The sequence below is a fragment of the Convolutriloba macropyga genome, chromosome 15 (genome assembly GCF_964194025.1).
Source record: "Convolutriloba macropyga chromosome 15, txConMacr16.3, whole genome shotgun sequence".
NCBI classification, from domain to species: domain Eukaryota; kingdom Metazoa; phylum Xenacoelomorpha; order Acoela; family Convolutidae; genus Convolutriloba; species Convolutriloba macropyga.
This window is the reverse complement of record NC_134482.1, coordinates 1,815,202-1,831,474: the sequence shown is the minus strand read 5'-3', so window position 1 is coordinate 1,831,474 and position 16,273 is coordinate 1,815,202. Positions and strand designations below refer to the sequence as shown.

The 16,273-nt window shown below is 36.6% G+C and overlaps 1 protein-coding gene across 1 annotated transcript in view; it reads right to left on the bottom strand.

Annotated features, from left to right (window-relative positions):
* Positions 1-2,081: 2,081 nt before the first annotated feature.
* Positions 2,082-16,273, bottom strand: part of LOC142354357 (uncharacterized) — a 350,658-nt gene continuing 336,466 nt past the window's right edge. The window contains exons 10-14 of the mRNA XM_075406628.1: positions 15,225-15,395; positions 14,226-14,409; positions 8,312-8,504; positions 7,659-7,766; positions 2,082-2,216 (exon numbers count right to left, since the gene is read on the bottom strand). Coding sequence (XP_075262743.1) covers positions 7,685-7,766; positions 8,312-8,504; positions 14,226-14,409; positions 15,225-15,395 — 630 coding nt within the window. The 3' untranslated portion in view covers positions 2,082-2,216; positions 7,659-7,684. The remainder of the gene's footprint in view (positions 2,217-7,658; positions 7,767-8,311; positions 8,505-14,225; positions 14,410-15,224; positions 15,396-16,273) is intronic.

The following is a 16,273-nucleotide window of genomic DNA, read 5'->3' as shown; positions in this document are numbered from 1 at the left end:
GTGTCTAAATAGAAAGAAGTGAAGATTTTGGGTAATGGTTTATGAAAATACTTATGAAATCAGCCCTGAATCATTGTAAATCTATGCATGTTTTCTGGACAGCCCAATTCTCTGAACATCTCCAACTTGTCAATTTAAAGCATGTTTTGGCAACTTATTTTAGGATTCATGTTTTCTTGACGCTGTCTGAGAAGCTCTATTCATCGATTGACTGCGATATGAACATTTTTATTTATCAGAATTCAGCCCATCTGAGAAGGGTAACTGTCCGCATAAACACAATCTGAGTAGCATTAAATAACCACCAGATGCTCACTTTTATCTCTATCTACCACAAAGATTCAATTAAACTTGATTACTTGATTTTTGGCTAAACTTGGAACAGTCCAACATGAACCACGCATGCCGATGTAATACTCTACTTTTGCGCAAGAAGCTGCGTTAAATTACCCTAGTACTCAAACATTTTTAAATGTTTACTTGGAACAGCAATGTCGAAACAAAGTTACGTTTTTATATAAAAAAATATACAAATGACAAGGAAGCACTTATTGATTTAGATCTTAAATTCTATCATCATCAAGTTTTTTTAGGTCTATCGGAGCAGTCAAGGCTTTCGAATCATTGGAGATATCCACTGTAGAATTTTTCATGGTGCATATGAAGCAAAGCATTCGCAGGGCATTTTGCCAGTTTCCTTCTCTACCGTATCTTGAGATATAACATGCCGACCGTTTTCAGACATATTTACCCTCAATAATATCCAGTCAGGATGATAAAAATTCGTGATTTCCATTTATTGGTAAATTAAAAAAACACCTATATGAAATAACGAAGCTTTATGAGTGGCTGCTTACTATTGAATATGTATAATAAAATTATGTAAACTGTAGGCATAACTATCTCCACGAGCATATTAATTTAGTAAGTTCTAAAGACATAAATGATTTCAGATGGCAGCCAGCTTATCATTTTCTCCCTCTTTGTTAAAATGCCGCACATAGCAAACTTTTCCCGGCCCACAACCCTGGCTCTGTTCTCTTGTTAAAAAAACTACAATTTCAATTACAATTTACTTAATATAAAACTTAATATAAAATTTTTTAATGCCACGTTACATATATTATAATGATTACCCACACTATAACTGAACGCCTTCCCCCATTTCCACCTACTAGCATCCCACTTGTCACAGGATGAGGTCCGCGGCCCAAAACAAGTATGTGCCAGACTGACTTGGGTCGCTGACAGAGGACACGGTGCGACACTCTATTATAGTCTGGACGGAGTTTGTGTCAGACTATCCGTCTGGCCCATAACAATTTTTTGGGTCTGTTCGGTCTGATAGATATCTGACACAGATTTTGGTGAACCGCATATTCACAATTTTTGGGGATCTAATGAGTCTGTTCAATTATGTGGTGAGAATTTCTGTGGAAGGTACTGGCGCTCAACAGTGTTTGTTCACACGATGTTCTGAACTGGAAGTTCTTGGAGGCTATCTTGGTCGGCGACAACTTAGGTAGCTGCATTGAGCTCGTTTGGCGTTTTGACGCGATTTGAGCAAGAAGGCTGCGTCGTTTTTTCAAAAATGCTTGATTTTTGGATAGACCCTTCTTACACTGTTCATGCACTGACAGTGAAAGATAGAAGCTTCAGACTGTACATTGCCTATCAGGTCGTGCTCTATCCCTGTTCAGATAGCGTGAAGTCTGAGAATTAGACATGCTCAGATTGAGGCCTTTGGGTGGAATTCACTGCTGAGACAGTGAATTAAGTGTTTCCCACTGAGAGCTTTCTAATGAGAATAATAAAGCACGTTACGCTTGCACAATGTTTCAGTGCTGTTTACAATTCAGGATCTTTTTCGTTTGTGCCCCCCCCCCCCCCCAGCTTTGTGGGTGCTTATTCGTGCACTCCAACCCCTCCCCACCCCCCCCCCCCCCGACGAGCGTGCCATATTTTTACATAATGATTTACTATCTAATGGCACGTTCTCTGTCACTGGGCGGGGGTGCATAACGTATTGGGGGGGGGGGGCAAACGGAAAAGATCCAAAATTGATTTCTAATGAGTCAGAACCTCATGTGAAGTGCAGGTGGCGACGATGTTGTTAATGGTTGCAGGAGACAAATCAGATGCAATATCTCGCACTGTTATGTTAACCATTGCCTCATTTCTCTCAATCACAGCCAGCTCAACTTCACCGTACATGGCTGAAACAGACTAATATTGCACGTTCTCTCTATGCACAATGACTGAAAAAAGTTTTGAAAAACGGAGCGTAAATAATTTTTTCCGGTTGCATTTTAAATTTAAAAGCAAATGGAATTAAATGAGCGATCGTAGTTTATGAAAAGGGAAAAAAACAATGGAACAAGACTCGGAAATGTACAAATAATCATTCAGTATTTGACGGGAAAAAATGGTTATCTGAAAAATTTAGCCCAAAAATGATAATTTTGCGATATTTTGGAAACTGGTTACCTTGCAGAATTTGGCAGAAAACAAAAATTATGCAACAGAATCTGCCAGAGAACTGGTTTTTGAGTCCACTATATCAAACGATACTGTTCCATTTGAGCTGTGATCTAAATTTATGAAAGCATACAATTCGCTGTATTGCAATTTGTGACACTCATATTAGCTATCGAGTGGTCCAATTCATGGAAAAATGCGTTACAAAAAATTATAGACCAAATATATCTTCAGACTGTCGTGGTCGATAACATGGGTCAAAATAATTCAATAAGTTGAATTTCAAATTAAAATTGGAACTGAAAATATACAAAAACTTACAGCTCGTTTTTATAGTATTTATCTATGCAAAAATATACAAAGAGTTTAGTTTGGTGACACAACAATAAAGTTCTTCAGGTAAGTTCTTCTTTCGTTCTTTGAAACTTTAATAGAGAAAACTTCTTAGTCTCTTGATGTTTCTTCGAAACCATGACACGGACCAAACATACAGGCAATTTAACAGCATTTAATGTTTTCAAGTTATCAATGCTTTCTGAGAGGATTTCGCTAATTTGTATTTCCAAATTTTTATGCATTAATGATTTCTTAAGCCGTTGTCAAACGGATTTTTGATGCATTTCATTGCGCAGTTAGTTTTCAAAACTTTTCAGCGTTTTCTTCATAAATGAAGTATATTCTCAAATTTGAACACGTTTTGTCATTATTATCAGTCATGTCGAACAATCATTACAGCCAGCTATTAAAGAATACAAAATTGGTTCTTGTAAAAGTAATTTTCCTGTAAAAAGAATTTCAGGAATCTTGAATAAAGAAACGAGTTTTTTGTTACTGGATACATCGTTTTTTTGGAATCCGCTTGACTTAGCCAGATTTCTACAAGATAGGTAATCTCTTGTCTAGTGGGGAAGTTTCATCTCGTAAAAAAGAGCGAAAATAAGAAAGAGCATAAAATTAGAATTGCGCAAAAAAGCGCGCTCTGAATGCCCTTTGTCTCTCAAATGGAAAGATGGACAATTAAGCCTCAAAAACGTTTGCCAGACTTCACACATGATATTAAATTTTCGAAATATTCTGATGTTGTTCACTAAGCAGGTTATTTAAAATCTATTTGTTTTCTAGTTCAATGGCAGAGTGAACTTTAAATCAATATAAGTGAGAAAGAGGTCCCCTACCGTTCATAAGAACCCCTGGAGGGTACCCCCTGCCTTTGCAGTTCACTTCTTAGCATTTGTTAATTTGAACAATAAATTTGTCAAGTGTTTTTGATAACATATTAATGTCATACAATGGTTTTATCTCTCTTCGGCAATTGCAATGATTAATTGGTCCTTATTTCTTTGACTTTATCTAAATGATAATTAATCTTATAGACCACCAGAGCGAAAAGAGCCGGCGGTCTTCGGTAGTTAAGACAATACTTAAACTAATTGATCAAAACATCTAACCATTCAACACTTTTTGAAAGTTGAGCTTGCTATAATTCAATTAAAAGCATCCTGCCGAGTAAATTAGATTGAATTGACAGCTGGTCAGCAATTATTTAACAAATTGTTTTCTCGCATAATCAACAACTGATGACTTTAAAAAATCGATTGAATATTCGGTTAGGTCATTGCGGCGAGTTGTCCGATAAAGTTCACGTTCAATTGAAACTTTTTGTGAATGATATGACCGAATTTGCAATATCTCTTGTAATGTTTGTTTGCTAGGAGAATGTGAAGGCAAAATACAACCGTAAAAAATATTAGGGAAACCTCCTTGAGTTTGGCGGTCAAGTTAAAAGCAGTTATATGAAGAAAGCGCTGTCACAGTTTGTTGCACTGATAATAGAATGAAACAAGGCGGCTCGGTAATGTGCGATCGCACATAAGGTTCCGACCCCGCTCATCCGCAATTTTGGCATAATTGTCTACAAAATGAGGAACAGATAGAAAAACACAAAAAATTCAAAAATTAAAAAAAAAACTGGTGTATGAACAAAAAGATAGCCTCCAAAGCAAAAAATTCAGTGGAGTAAAAAAGATGCACTAGATTGGTGAGATATGCCGATATTAGGAAAGCGAGCGAAGACGAACGGCCAAACCAAACAACAACAACAAACATTAATTACCTCAAAAAATTTGTGTCCGTTTTAAAAAACAAAACTTAATAACAAAGTCAAAATAGCGGCAGATAAAACTGAAAATAAACAATCAACTGGTAATTCACCAGACAAAAATGGTTATTCACCAGTTCAAATGGTTACTCACCAGAATAAAACTTGGTAACAATTAGACAAAAAAGAACAGAAACTTTAAAGTTAGAAAATTAGCTGAATATTAAAAAAAAACAATTAATTTCAAAGTAATGAAAACCATTAGGAATCAACTAAAATATCCCATAGTTTTACATTTATCAATGCGCCCATAGAAGGGAATTAAGAACTCTTGGTATTCAATTTTCAATGCAGTTACAAAAAGGACAACAAACAGACAACAAACAAAAAATCAATGAAAATTTGCCAGAAAATGCTTTGAAAGCCGTAGAGCCATACTTTGGCCCCCAAATTATGTGCAACTGCAGATTCGTCCAACACTGATAATGTATTATGTGGCCGCTCATTAATGAAAATAAGCAAGAATAAGACAGAAAAGAAAAAAAATGCAAAATTATGTATTACTTGTTTTTTTTTCGAAAAAAAAATTATTTCCAAAGACATGAAAGCCATTAATTACAAAATGAAAAAATTAAATAGGCTCTTCCGAAAGAAGCATTTGAGACCTGCAATTATCCAGAATATGTCTTACGTCTACAAAAAGAACGTCAAATATGACTTAAATCAAAAATTCATTTACTTTTTTTGTGTAAGAAACCCGGGTGGAAACCAGTAAAGTCATAACGAATTCTCTTAAAACGTTAGATTTTGTGACACCAATCCCTTTTGACACCTTCCCTTGAAATGTATTGTGTGACCTCTCATTAATGAAACTAGGTAACAATTAGACCAAAAAGAAAAAAAGCAAGATTATGTAAAACTTAATATTATCGAAAAAAATTTATTTCCAAAGACATGACAGCCATTAATTACAAAATGAAAAACTGAATAGGTTCGTTTATTCTTCCAAAGGAATCACTCGAGACCTGCAATTATGCAGAACATGTCTTACGTCTACAAAAAGAATGTCAAATATGACAAAAATCAAAAATTAATTTACTTTTTTGTGAAAAACCCGTGTCGAAGCGAGTAAATTCATAACGAATTCTTTAAAAACACAAGATTTTGTGACACCAATCCCTTTTGACACCTTCCTTTGACAAAAAGAATTTCATTTTTAATTAACGAGACCAGGCAACAAACAGACAATAAAAGGAACAAAATTGCGAAGTTGAAATGTTTTTCTTTTCATTTTGGAAAACAATTATTTTCAAAGTCAGCAAAGCCATTATCTATCATCTAATATCAGAACATCGGCTCAACTACTCTTCCAGAAAAAACCAATCAAACCGGGTCATTGTACAGGAACTTAAATACGACTAAAAAGACAAAGTAAAAACGACGGTTTATGACAAATTTAAAAAATTCAATTAAATTCTTCGAGAAAGTATTGTCGAAGCGGTAAAGAACAACAATCTATATCATTAAGGATTTAAATATTATCAATTGTGCGTTATTTTGAATGCAAAAAGTGTAACGTATGAACTGACAATAACGTGATAGTTTGACAAAATTAGAAAACATGAAAAATGGTCAAACACCTAAACATTAAAAAAAATTTGTGAAATCTAGTAGTATCAAAGCCAGAAAACCATAACTTAAGGCATAAAACCAGATTAAATACTAAATTTAAATTCTGCAGAAAGAAGGCGCACTCTTTTATTGCTGACACTAAGCTACAAGTTGACCAAAGTAAGAGAAAAGTTGAGGCAAAGTTCAATAAGCCATTTTTTATTTAAAAATCAAATATTTTAAAAGTCAAAACGACCATAAGCTTTCAAGCAATCAAATAGATAAATTAATTTCGAGCTAATTAGGAAGCCAATAGGATCTATCACTAGTGAGGTTTGATTTGAAATGTTCTGTTATTTAATTAAAATAAAAAAGATCGAATTTTTTTTTATAAAAAACCGACTGATGACAATCCGAGTTATTTTGAATTATAACGGTCCAAGATTGGTACATAACTAGTCCTGCTAACGTTGATTGTCCATTAGGATTATTTAATTTTTGGATTGTCATTGATTTAGATATTTTGTTTGTTAAAAAATCAAAAGTAAATGCTGCGTTTTTGATAATCAACGAATAAAGTTAGCAAAAAACTGCAAAGATTTATTTACAGAGGACTCTCAACGGAAGTTGAAGTGGAATTAGCCCCCTTTTCAGTCTACAAAGATTGTGTTAGTTGTGTTTGGGTGTGCACTTCCTGCAGGTTTAATCAGAGTGGACTAAAGAAACTTTTTTCGTGCTGTTTTTGATGAAAAAGTCTGAATTTTGTGAAATATTTAGCCGGAATTTGTGACAAAAAAAATTCAATGAAAATAGCCGACAATGTATTTTTTCTCTAAACGTAAAATTAACTACATTTTAATGAAAAATTTTATTACATTTTATCAAAATTGGCGATATTTTAGTCAAAAATTCCGAAAAAAGGTGAATGAAATCAACGGAATTCACTCTATTTTCTCGGAAGTTTAAACCTCGATATCTCCCTATCAAAAACGAAAATCAAAAAAAACTTTTTAATTCCATATTCTACGCTGGACAAGCTTTCTAATGATACCAGTCTCAACTCTCTACGATGAATATATCGATCGGCCAAAATTGACTGAACAAAAAAAAACCCAGTTGAGTATATAGTTCCTCCCCCCTCAAGAGGGGTCGGAACAATTAATAAAATTAAATTTTAAATTTGCTCGAATAGAAAAAAGATTCAGGTTTGATAGGCTTTCTTGACGAATTTCTCTCATAATGTGCTCTTTTAGCGAAATTAATTTCAAACTAAATTTTTTGGTCTTTCTCTTGAAGTTTCGAGAACTTGTGCAAAATTATTTAAAAGTGATACATGAATTTGTTTGGCGGACACTGTTTTGAGCAGATCTTAAACAACTGAGCTTCTGAAAATGTTTTGTTTTGTAAATTGTGTGTTTACAAAATGTTTTGTAAATTGAGTGTTCGAATAGGAGGTTCAAAAATACAGAACCTGGTTTGTACTGGATTAGGACTGGATCACTTCTCACTTCTCCTCCAGTTCCACAGTCTGTTGAGGATCCACCCACGCCAAAAACTAAAGACAAGTTGTAGTCTCTGCCTGAAACAACATTTCACTTATCAGAATTCCAATATCGAGCAGAGGTTATGGAGAACCCTCCCCAAATTCATGTGCGCGACCCAAGCCAGCTCTGATCAAACCAAAGTGGTTCGCACACAGTGATGTAAAACGATACCCTATCACAGAGACTCAAGCAGCTCTACGGTCTGGATAGTCTGTTTAGACTCTGGTCCAGAATCTGCATGGTCTGGTCAGAACACTTGATCTGCGATCTAGTTAATCTGTTCAGAGTCCAGTCCAGAGCAGGAAAGTCTGACCAGAATCTCATCCAAAGTGTGGATGGTTTGATCAGACATAGACTAGCGTCTGCATAGTCTGGTAATATGACCTGTATAGCGGCTGAGCGACCCAAAAAAGAGGCTGCTTAAATTAAATTAGCTGATGAAAGTTCATAAACCAACAACACTGGCCAGGTCAAGTTCTATCATCACACCGGATCCAAATGTCCGCTACCCACGAGTGTTCCGACAACGCTGGTCACGGGGCTCAACCTGATATCATAAAATGAATTTGGGCAACCTTACCCGGAATAAGATCGGCGACCACGATTGGGAATTGATCTCTTGAAAAAAAATAGCAGAAAGGGTGACGAGGTGGTTGTTGTTGTCAGAGAAAGCGATCCATTTTCAAACATGTTCTCGTCACTCAATGAACCCATGAGCATCAACTGGACAGCTGTGTCGTTCAATTTAGACTCCATTACTGACACTTCAGGCACTGAAACATATTTTGGACAGACAAATTAATGTTCTTTATAAGGCCGAAGGTTTTCAGACTTCATGAACACCTAAATGGCCAACTTTGATTGCGACAATGTGTATCCCAAGTAAGTCAATTCTTTCCTGATATCAATTATGTCATCATTTGGCTCAATAATTATTAGTTCTATTCCTTAAGAATTCCTTAATTATTTTAATTAGGCTCAATTGCGGATTAGAGATATATACTTTGAATGCGAATAATAGATACCTAAATTGAGCGGATAAACGTGCTACAAGATTTGTTACCTACTTTTTGCACCGAATGTTCTTTTATTTCGCAAAATTGGCGGAACCCCTTTTGCGAAAAGTAAGATACAAAGGACGTCATCTAATTTCGTTCATTGTATGTAACTAATTTTCGAGCCAATTTTACTAAGGCGGAAATTTTGGGGTATACCTCTGCATCGTAATGCAGAACCGAATAGCTGGCATCAAGCAAGCGCCGCTTGTGTAGACACTAAAGACTACAGAACAATTGCCTTTACAAAAAATCTGGTAGAAAGTATCCCAACACCCCATTTTCTGTGAATTTGATTAGATGTAGACATGTTTAGATAAAATGGAAGTATGACAAACTTTCTAATTACGGCCAATTTTTACAAAAGACTCCATGAGATGGATATCTTCCGTTTGTGGCTCTCCCAGTTATAGAGCACGTGCCATTGCATAGTAAATCATTATGTAGATATATGGGACGTGCGTCCAGGGGTGCAAATATTAGGCGAACGCAAAGGAAGCCGATATGCAAGCAAGCCGACAGAAAAGCAAGCCGAAAGTTATGTAACAGTTATGTAATCTATCAGAAATAATACATTGTTAGCCGTTGCAATCAATACTGCGCGTAGTATTATAGTGCATAATGTATTCCGATGCAGTAAAGAAACAAAAATACGTCAATTTTTAGACATCTAGTGGGTACGGGCCTTAGCGGACCGCTGTCCATGGCCATGCCTCTCATCCGCTGTGGGATGTAATCCGGAAACCACGGGCCGGTTATCTCGACCCGGTTATCGCGAAGCGCGCCCACCGGCCCGCCAGGGGCAACTTAAAATACGGGTATCCCAAAATTTTTCGTCGTACTTGACCTCAGTTTCAAAATTCGGGTTGCTTGCCTATCGGCTTGCTTGACAACCACCCAAATATTATGCACTCACTAAGCTGGGGTGGGAGGCTTAAACGGAAAAGATCCCATGAGATAATGCGTCGCTACGAGATATTAGGTAAGTTACGCAACTCTGCTTGGAGTCAATGAGAACTTCTGGCGTCTATCGAGAACTCCGAAGTAACTCTAGATAACAGGTAATTCTTGATCCAATTTTCATCCTAATTCAAAAAATAATTATTTTTCTTAATTCTAGATAACAAGTCAGAATTTTGCAGTGACTTCTGCAGAGTCACGTAACCTTGATAAAAACACGAAACGTGTGAGCGTCCTAGGCATCTTTTTTGTTTAAGTTATCATGTTTCAAAGCTATAAGCTATTCGCCTAAACCTCACGGTACATTCTCAGGAAAAATCAGTGGCGATTAATAGTATTGCAGATTTGTTATTTTAAACTGGTGATGATCAAATTGTTATCATACTACTTTGTACACTGCACAGACTATAAATCAGAGTACACAATTGATCAATGAAATTACTCTGTAAACCAAGCTTTTGGCTCTATGACCAGAAAAAAACTCATTCTCCTAACAAGCAGATTGACACAAATTACAGACTAAGTGAATTAAGACAAAAGGTGAGAAAACACTCCTGAAAATCTTTTCTAATATTAACTAAATTGACACCGTAGACATCTCTTTATAGAATCTTAGTAACTTGGAAAATTTATAATTAGTTCAAATAATGAAAAGATCAATTATGTTTTGGACACATTTCTTATATGCAAGCCACAATTGGTTTTCTATGTTGTATGATAATCCTCATGACCAGCCAGATCTTGTAGTTTGGTAGTTACTCCAATTGAAGCAATCGATCAATGAGACAACTCAAAACAATGACTGATTGCTTTTCCATTTTGATTTTTGACCAGATCTGGACCCAAAACTCCCCTCTAGTTGAGTGAAATTCTATCAACACAATTATGGATTTCAATGGACTCTATCAAGTATCATGAATGCAGTTCCTCAGAAAGCAATTGAGGAACTGGACTGCGTTAGTTTGATAAGGGTAACTGACAGACTCTAAAAACGAAGCTTTTATTCTGAGCAACGACAGCAAATCTTTTCATTGTCCTCTTGAATGTCTGTGAGCAACCCACTGTGAGATCATGGAGGAACAAAAAATTGAAGGCTTCTTTCTGAACAATTGCTTTCATGTGTACCACAGTTCTGCACATCTGCTGTTTGAACAGGTTGACCAGCCTTCAAAGCTGATATTACCGTTCAGATTGGTTGAAACGATGAAATCATAGTCACACCACAGCAATCAGCCACCTTGCTTGCCAAGATGGACCACAGTTGTTGCCTGGTCGTGGTTTACTGTCTGGTATCAGGTTCTTCTTTTCTTCTACAGTCGGCCAAATTGCTTTTTTACCAAGCCAATACAACACTATCGTGAATTCTAACAAGCCTGGCTTTTACATAACCACGCACGTGGAAAGAAACATCGTTGTCACCATTATCACACTTTTTCAACATTATCGCTTATTTGAACGTCCAATATCTCAGTTTTGCGGTACAGATATTTGCTCTCTGCAATATAAACAGGTGCGCCTAGTCATTAATTTGCGCTAACTCGAAACTCATTTGCAGTCAAATGATGAGCAAGCGCGGCTTTTGGGTGGTACTTATAACCAGGCTGCCGAATAACACAGAGACAAGGATTGAAGTCTCGCTTTTTCTCCTGTAGGCCTGCTTTTCAATTTTTATTTCAATTTTTTTTGTCAAGAATTTCACGACTTTCGTTTAGAGAAGGCAAACAAATCTAGAACAGTCAGACTATTATAGTTTTCCTGGAGAATTTTGTAATTCGTTGGACTTTGTCCAGTGAGACATGATTCGAGCTCGTCAAGCAAAATTAAGGAGCTCTCAAAGGAACTGCAAACTGGTCTAGACAATGCCGAGCGCCTTAACGTGACAACTTTTAGACAATCTTACCCTAGGACGCGGGGTTTGACCAAAAAAGTAACCCATAATATTTTAAGATTTGCCGTTAGTTATCATCAAATTTCTCTAAGGCTTTTTAAATACTTTCATTCGGAATTGAACAACGAAGCAACTACACCGTTTTTGATGAATCTCGACAGCAACGTAAGAGTTAATAGGATTTTTGTGGGTCATCAAGGTAACCAATTTTATTGCAGACATCGGAAATAATGTTTTTCTTTTTTTCTGAGAAAACTTGCAGATTTTTTGGCAGGTCACAAGAGTTTGCATTTGTCGGATCGGAGAAGTAGCCTACTCTATGGTTCATAGTCGCATGATATTCTACTAGTGTTCAGAACCGGCATTGCGCCCATCATTAGAATACCATATACGCTGATGCAGATTGAGAACCGACTAATAAAGCTTTTTCACTACTGGCCAGAGTGTCAGCAGAAACAGCAAATGACCTGCTGGGTCGCCTTACTGAACATATGACCCACTACACGAATTACAATTGTCATAGAACAGTGGACTGTGATGCGAGTAGCTGCAATTGGTAAACGCAGCTCTACCTGGTATTTGTTTATTAAACGATTTCAGAAAGTGACTAAATTATACAGAATTGATAAAAAAAATTGAGAGTGATCTGCACAGTTTCTAATATATCCGATGATTTTAATATTGTTTCATACCAAAATTTTGAAGTGAATAATTGTTTCTACGCCAGCTTGAACGCCGAAAACGTGTTGTATTTTTTTTGGAGACAACTACAGCATCGTCGCAGGTTTCCGCGACCAACCATTTATTTGCCTTTGGCTTCGTTAATGCTTGCTCTACTGCAATGAGACAAACGCTACTTTTTCCCGTCAACAAAGCACCTAATGAACCACTGCAAAGCGCTTGGTTGCATTTTATTGTTGTAACTAAAGCACAAGGAATATTTTGATGAAACTGCTGCTGCATACTTGACCTCAACTGTTCGAAAAATTTTAGCTCAGAAGTCTTTGAAAAAGTATTTTCATTTACCTATGGTTAACTTTTTTGGATATAATTGTTACAAAGCTTGGAAAGTTTGTTTGCCAAAAGGTGCTAGCGGTTAAGATAACAAAAATTTCACGACAGGCCCAAAATATCTTTTTCAGTAACGCAGCTTTCTCCCACAGTCACCCAAGGTCTCCATTGGTCCAAAATTTTACAAAATCAAAAAATTAGCGTTTTTTTCTGTGTTTCTCTCCCCTTTGTTGTTCATTTTTAGTCTACATTTTGAAAAAGCAAAAAGTATTCTCCAGTTTGTTCCCACTTCATGATAACAGATGCTGCAAATGATTCTATCTATGGGCACCTTAGACCATCAATATCTAACTAAAAGTGGAACGTAGCAGACAGCGGGGAGTATTGTGATGAAAATCACTTTGAGTTCCGGTAGTTGGGCAACAAATCAAGCGCATGTCAAGTTCAGATCTCCGAGAATGTTTTTGACATAGATTGTTTTGTCTGCGTAGAGTGTAGGGTCGTCAAGTTGGGCCGGTATCTCATTAGAATTCTTTCAAGTGTGCTCAGGGATTTACCGACGCAATGTGCTTAATTCGAATTGTCATTGTTCCAAATCAGTGCCGTGTTCGGGCCCCCAACCTACGTATCAAATCATTGTTTCATCGCCAACTTTTCTAGCGCTTGCGTCTTGTATAGTTGATTAGCAGTATCCGGTAAAAACAGGAGCGGACCTGGTGAAATATTAAAGTTGTTTTCCGTATTCAAGTGTGTCAACTGCTGCGTGGGTCTACTAGCTACAGTGCCATTGACTATGCTCTCAATAGAGTATAAAAATGATGAGCTCGACGAATGACAATGTGCTGTTGTATCTTGGCTCAAATCGGAAGAGGACTTTTCATTTCTGTAGTATCTGGTTCCTGTCATAGCGAATTAATAGAAAAAATTATTGATATCGTTTGAATTATCTTTCGAAAGGTCCGGATAAAAAAGAACAACAACTTTCTACTTGAACACCCAGTGGGAAATTTTTGGGGATGGGGAGTGGGAAGGTTGGATTTCACGGGTTTGTTGCATCGGTCTGTCATAATGTTCCTCGCCAGTCAGAACGGACTCCAGTTCCGCCCCATTAAACTACCATAAAAGATCTTCGCAAAATTTGCAGCTCAAAATTTTGAATCATATTATTCATTCACATCAGCGCACGCCCAGAAAATCTCATTCTATTGGCCGCATCATAAATTGAACTGTTTTGCTGTTTAATTTGGCCCTTAATTTCTTCTGGAATAATAGTCTGTTATGTCTATTATTGTCCGTATTTTTGGAGATCTTTACGTACCACTGAAAGCTGGTATATCTTTGATCCTGATTATTGGTGCTTAATGCTGAACTCGAAATATAAAAGCTTTATTGATTTTCTCATAGATAATTTCAGCACATCCAATTAGGATTGCACTGAACTATTTTTTTTCCATTTGTAGAAGACATTCTTTTTTTTTCAGCTTTTTTTACAACAATTTCAAAATAATGATTTTAAGTTGCAAATGTTTACAGGTTTAAAATATGTACAGGTTTCGTTATCAGCTTCTTCAGCTACTCACTTGTACAGAAGACAGTGCTGGTGGAATCGAGTTGAGTATTTTGCATGCCATCGATTGTAGCTTGAGTGAGAGTGATGTTGTAGGAGGAGCCAGACATCAGATTACTCACACTCACCCACCCAATGTCACTGGCAACTGTATTCACTCCAAACTGAACATCTGAAGGACATCCAAGATCTAGATCCTAAAATTACAATCAAATTCAACCTACCAGATCATTATTCAAAAGCAAAACTGTCAATGAAAAAAAAAAGAAAACATTGAATTCCAAAATGTTACACACCTTAAAAGTGTCAACAAAATGGCAATGTACAAATTCTAAAATACATAAAACAATAAGAAGATATTTTATTTACAACGTTTGGAATACTAAAAACATAAAAAAATATATTGGATAATAAGGAAATTAAAAACAATGAAAAATTAAAAAAGGTCCCTCAGCAAATCTCTGTATTCCAATGCCTTTGGGAGTGATGCTGATGATAATTGCGACCTCGACTGACCTCAAATCAGATCACTGTTCTGCTTCAGAGAAATGATCAAATGTACATTTTTGAAGATTCAAATCGACTGGAACAGATATTACCCGCACTGCGGTTATTCGGACTTTGATCTCTTGTCAGACCTCTTTTCGAGCAAGCGGATTTGTTTTTACACGGGGTGGTTAAAGTGCGACCCAAATTAATTGATCTAGCAAAACAACGTTTACACAAAGTCTGGACAATAGTAGCACCAAGGTCCAATCGCGCGACAAAGTCTGGAAAAAGGATGGGATCATAGTTTAAAGTCCAGAAGGCCTCAGCAAGGGCGGCTACTGAGAAGTATAATGATTAGAAAATTCAATAAAAGACAGGCGCCGTAGATCGAAATACCGAATAGATTGTGCCCACATCGGGTATCATTTCTAGGACAATTAGTCGACTCAGAAGACAAAAATTGATAAGGCACAGATTCAATTTCCGTAATTTTGATTGTGCTGTAACAAAACATTGTTCAAACCTGCAGGTAGTAACACGTAGCAACAATGTCGGTTATAGACAGAAGTGACCCTGCTTCTAAAACTTGAAGGGACATGTTGACAGAAGTAGAGGTAACGGAAACAACAGAAACCATCACGCCATTTTGCACGGACACAGTAGCAGTTGTAGCATCTGTGCTCACGGGGCTTGGCTGAAAATAAGACAAAGTTTCGAGGGTCAAATTTTAAGTTAGGTTATGATCCCAACTGAAACCTGTCGATAAAAGTTAACAAAAGTATCATTAAATTAAATTATCATTTGGTCCAGTATTCATGCATCAACTAACGTTTGTCTAGCAGGTAACTACAAGAGGTATTAGGAATGAGCAGCAAAAAGATATTAATCATCTCATATGACAAACCATGTGATCAAAGACCATGAAGCCTAGTCCCTGCTTCAGAGACTGGTCAGGTCAAACACAAGGCCGCTAGATGAATTCAGAGTTGATCTGTGCGGCCTTTCATGGACAAAAAATGAAGTCATGGGGTCAATGCCATGAGCAGTCCCTAGTTTTAGAAAAACTGCCCAAAGTATGGTCAAGTCTTCATACCAAATTTGTATTAATTGTGATTTTATTGAGGTCATTGAATTCGCCCAGGCTAAATTTACTCTGAAAACTTTTGAAAAATACTCATGACGTCTGAGCATGAAAATTTCATGTCTTTCTAGCTTATAAATTGCAATTTTTATTGAAGTTTATAAGCTCAATATACTTAAGCTAGTTTGTAATTAATTCCCACAAGGCACACTTTGCTCAGTGGTTACAATTTGTAATGCAAGTTATACGTCACAAGTACACACGCCAAAGTTCGAGTCGCACACAAAGCAAACATTGTAGGCGTTATATATTACTTTGTTACGCTGGACATATTTTTCTAGCAGCCAATTTGACTCAAAAATGAAGTCTAGCCATTGTAAATTGGGTCACGAACAAAGTACTGGCCATCCAGGGAAAACAGATCATCTTTAAACTGACTCAGCGCTGATTTGTTATGCCACCAACCTCCGGGAAAGCAGAATTGCATCAGA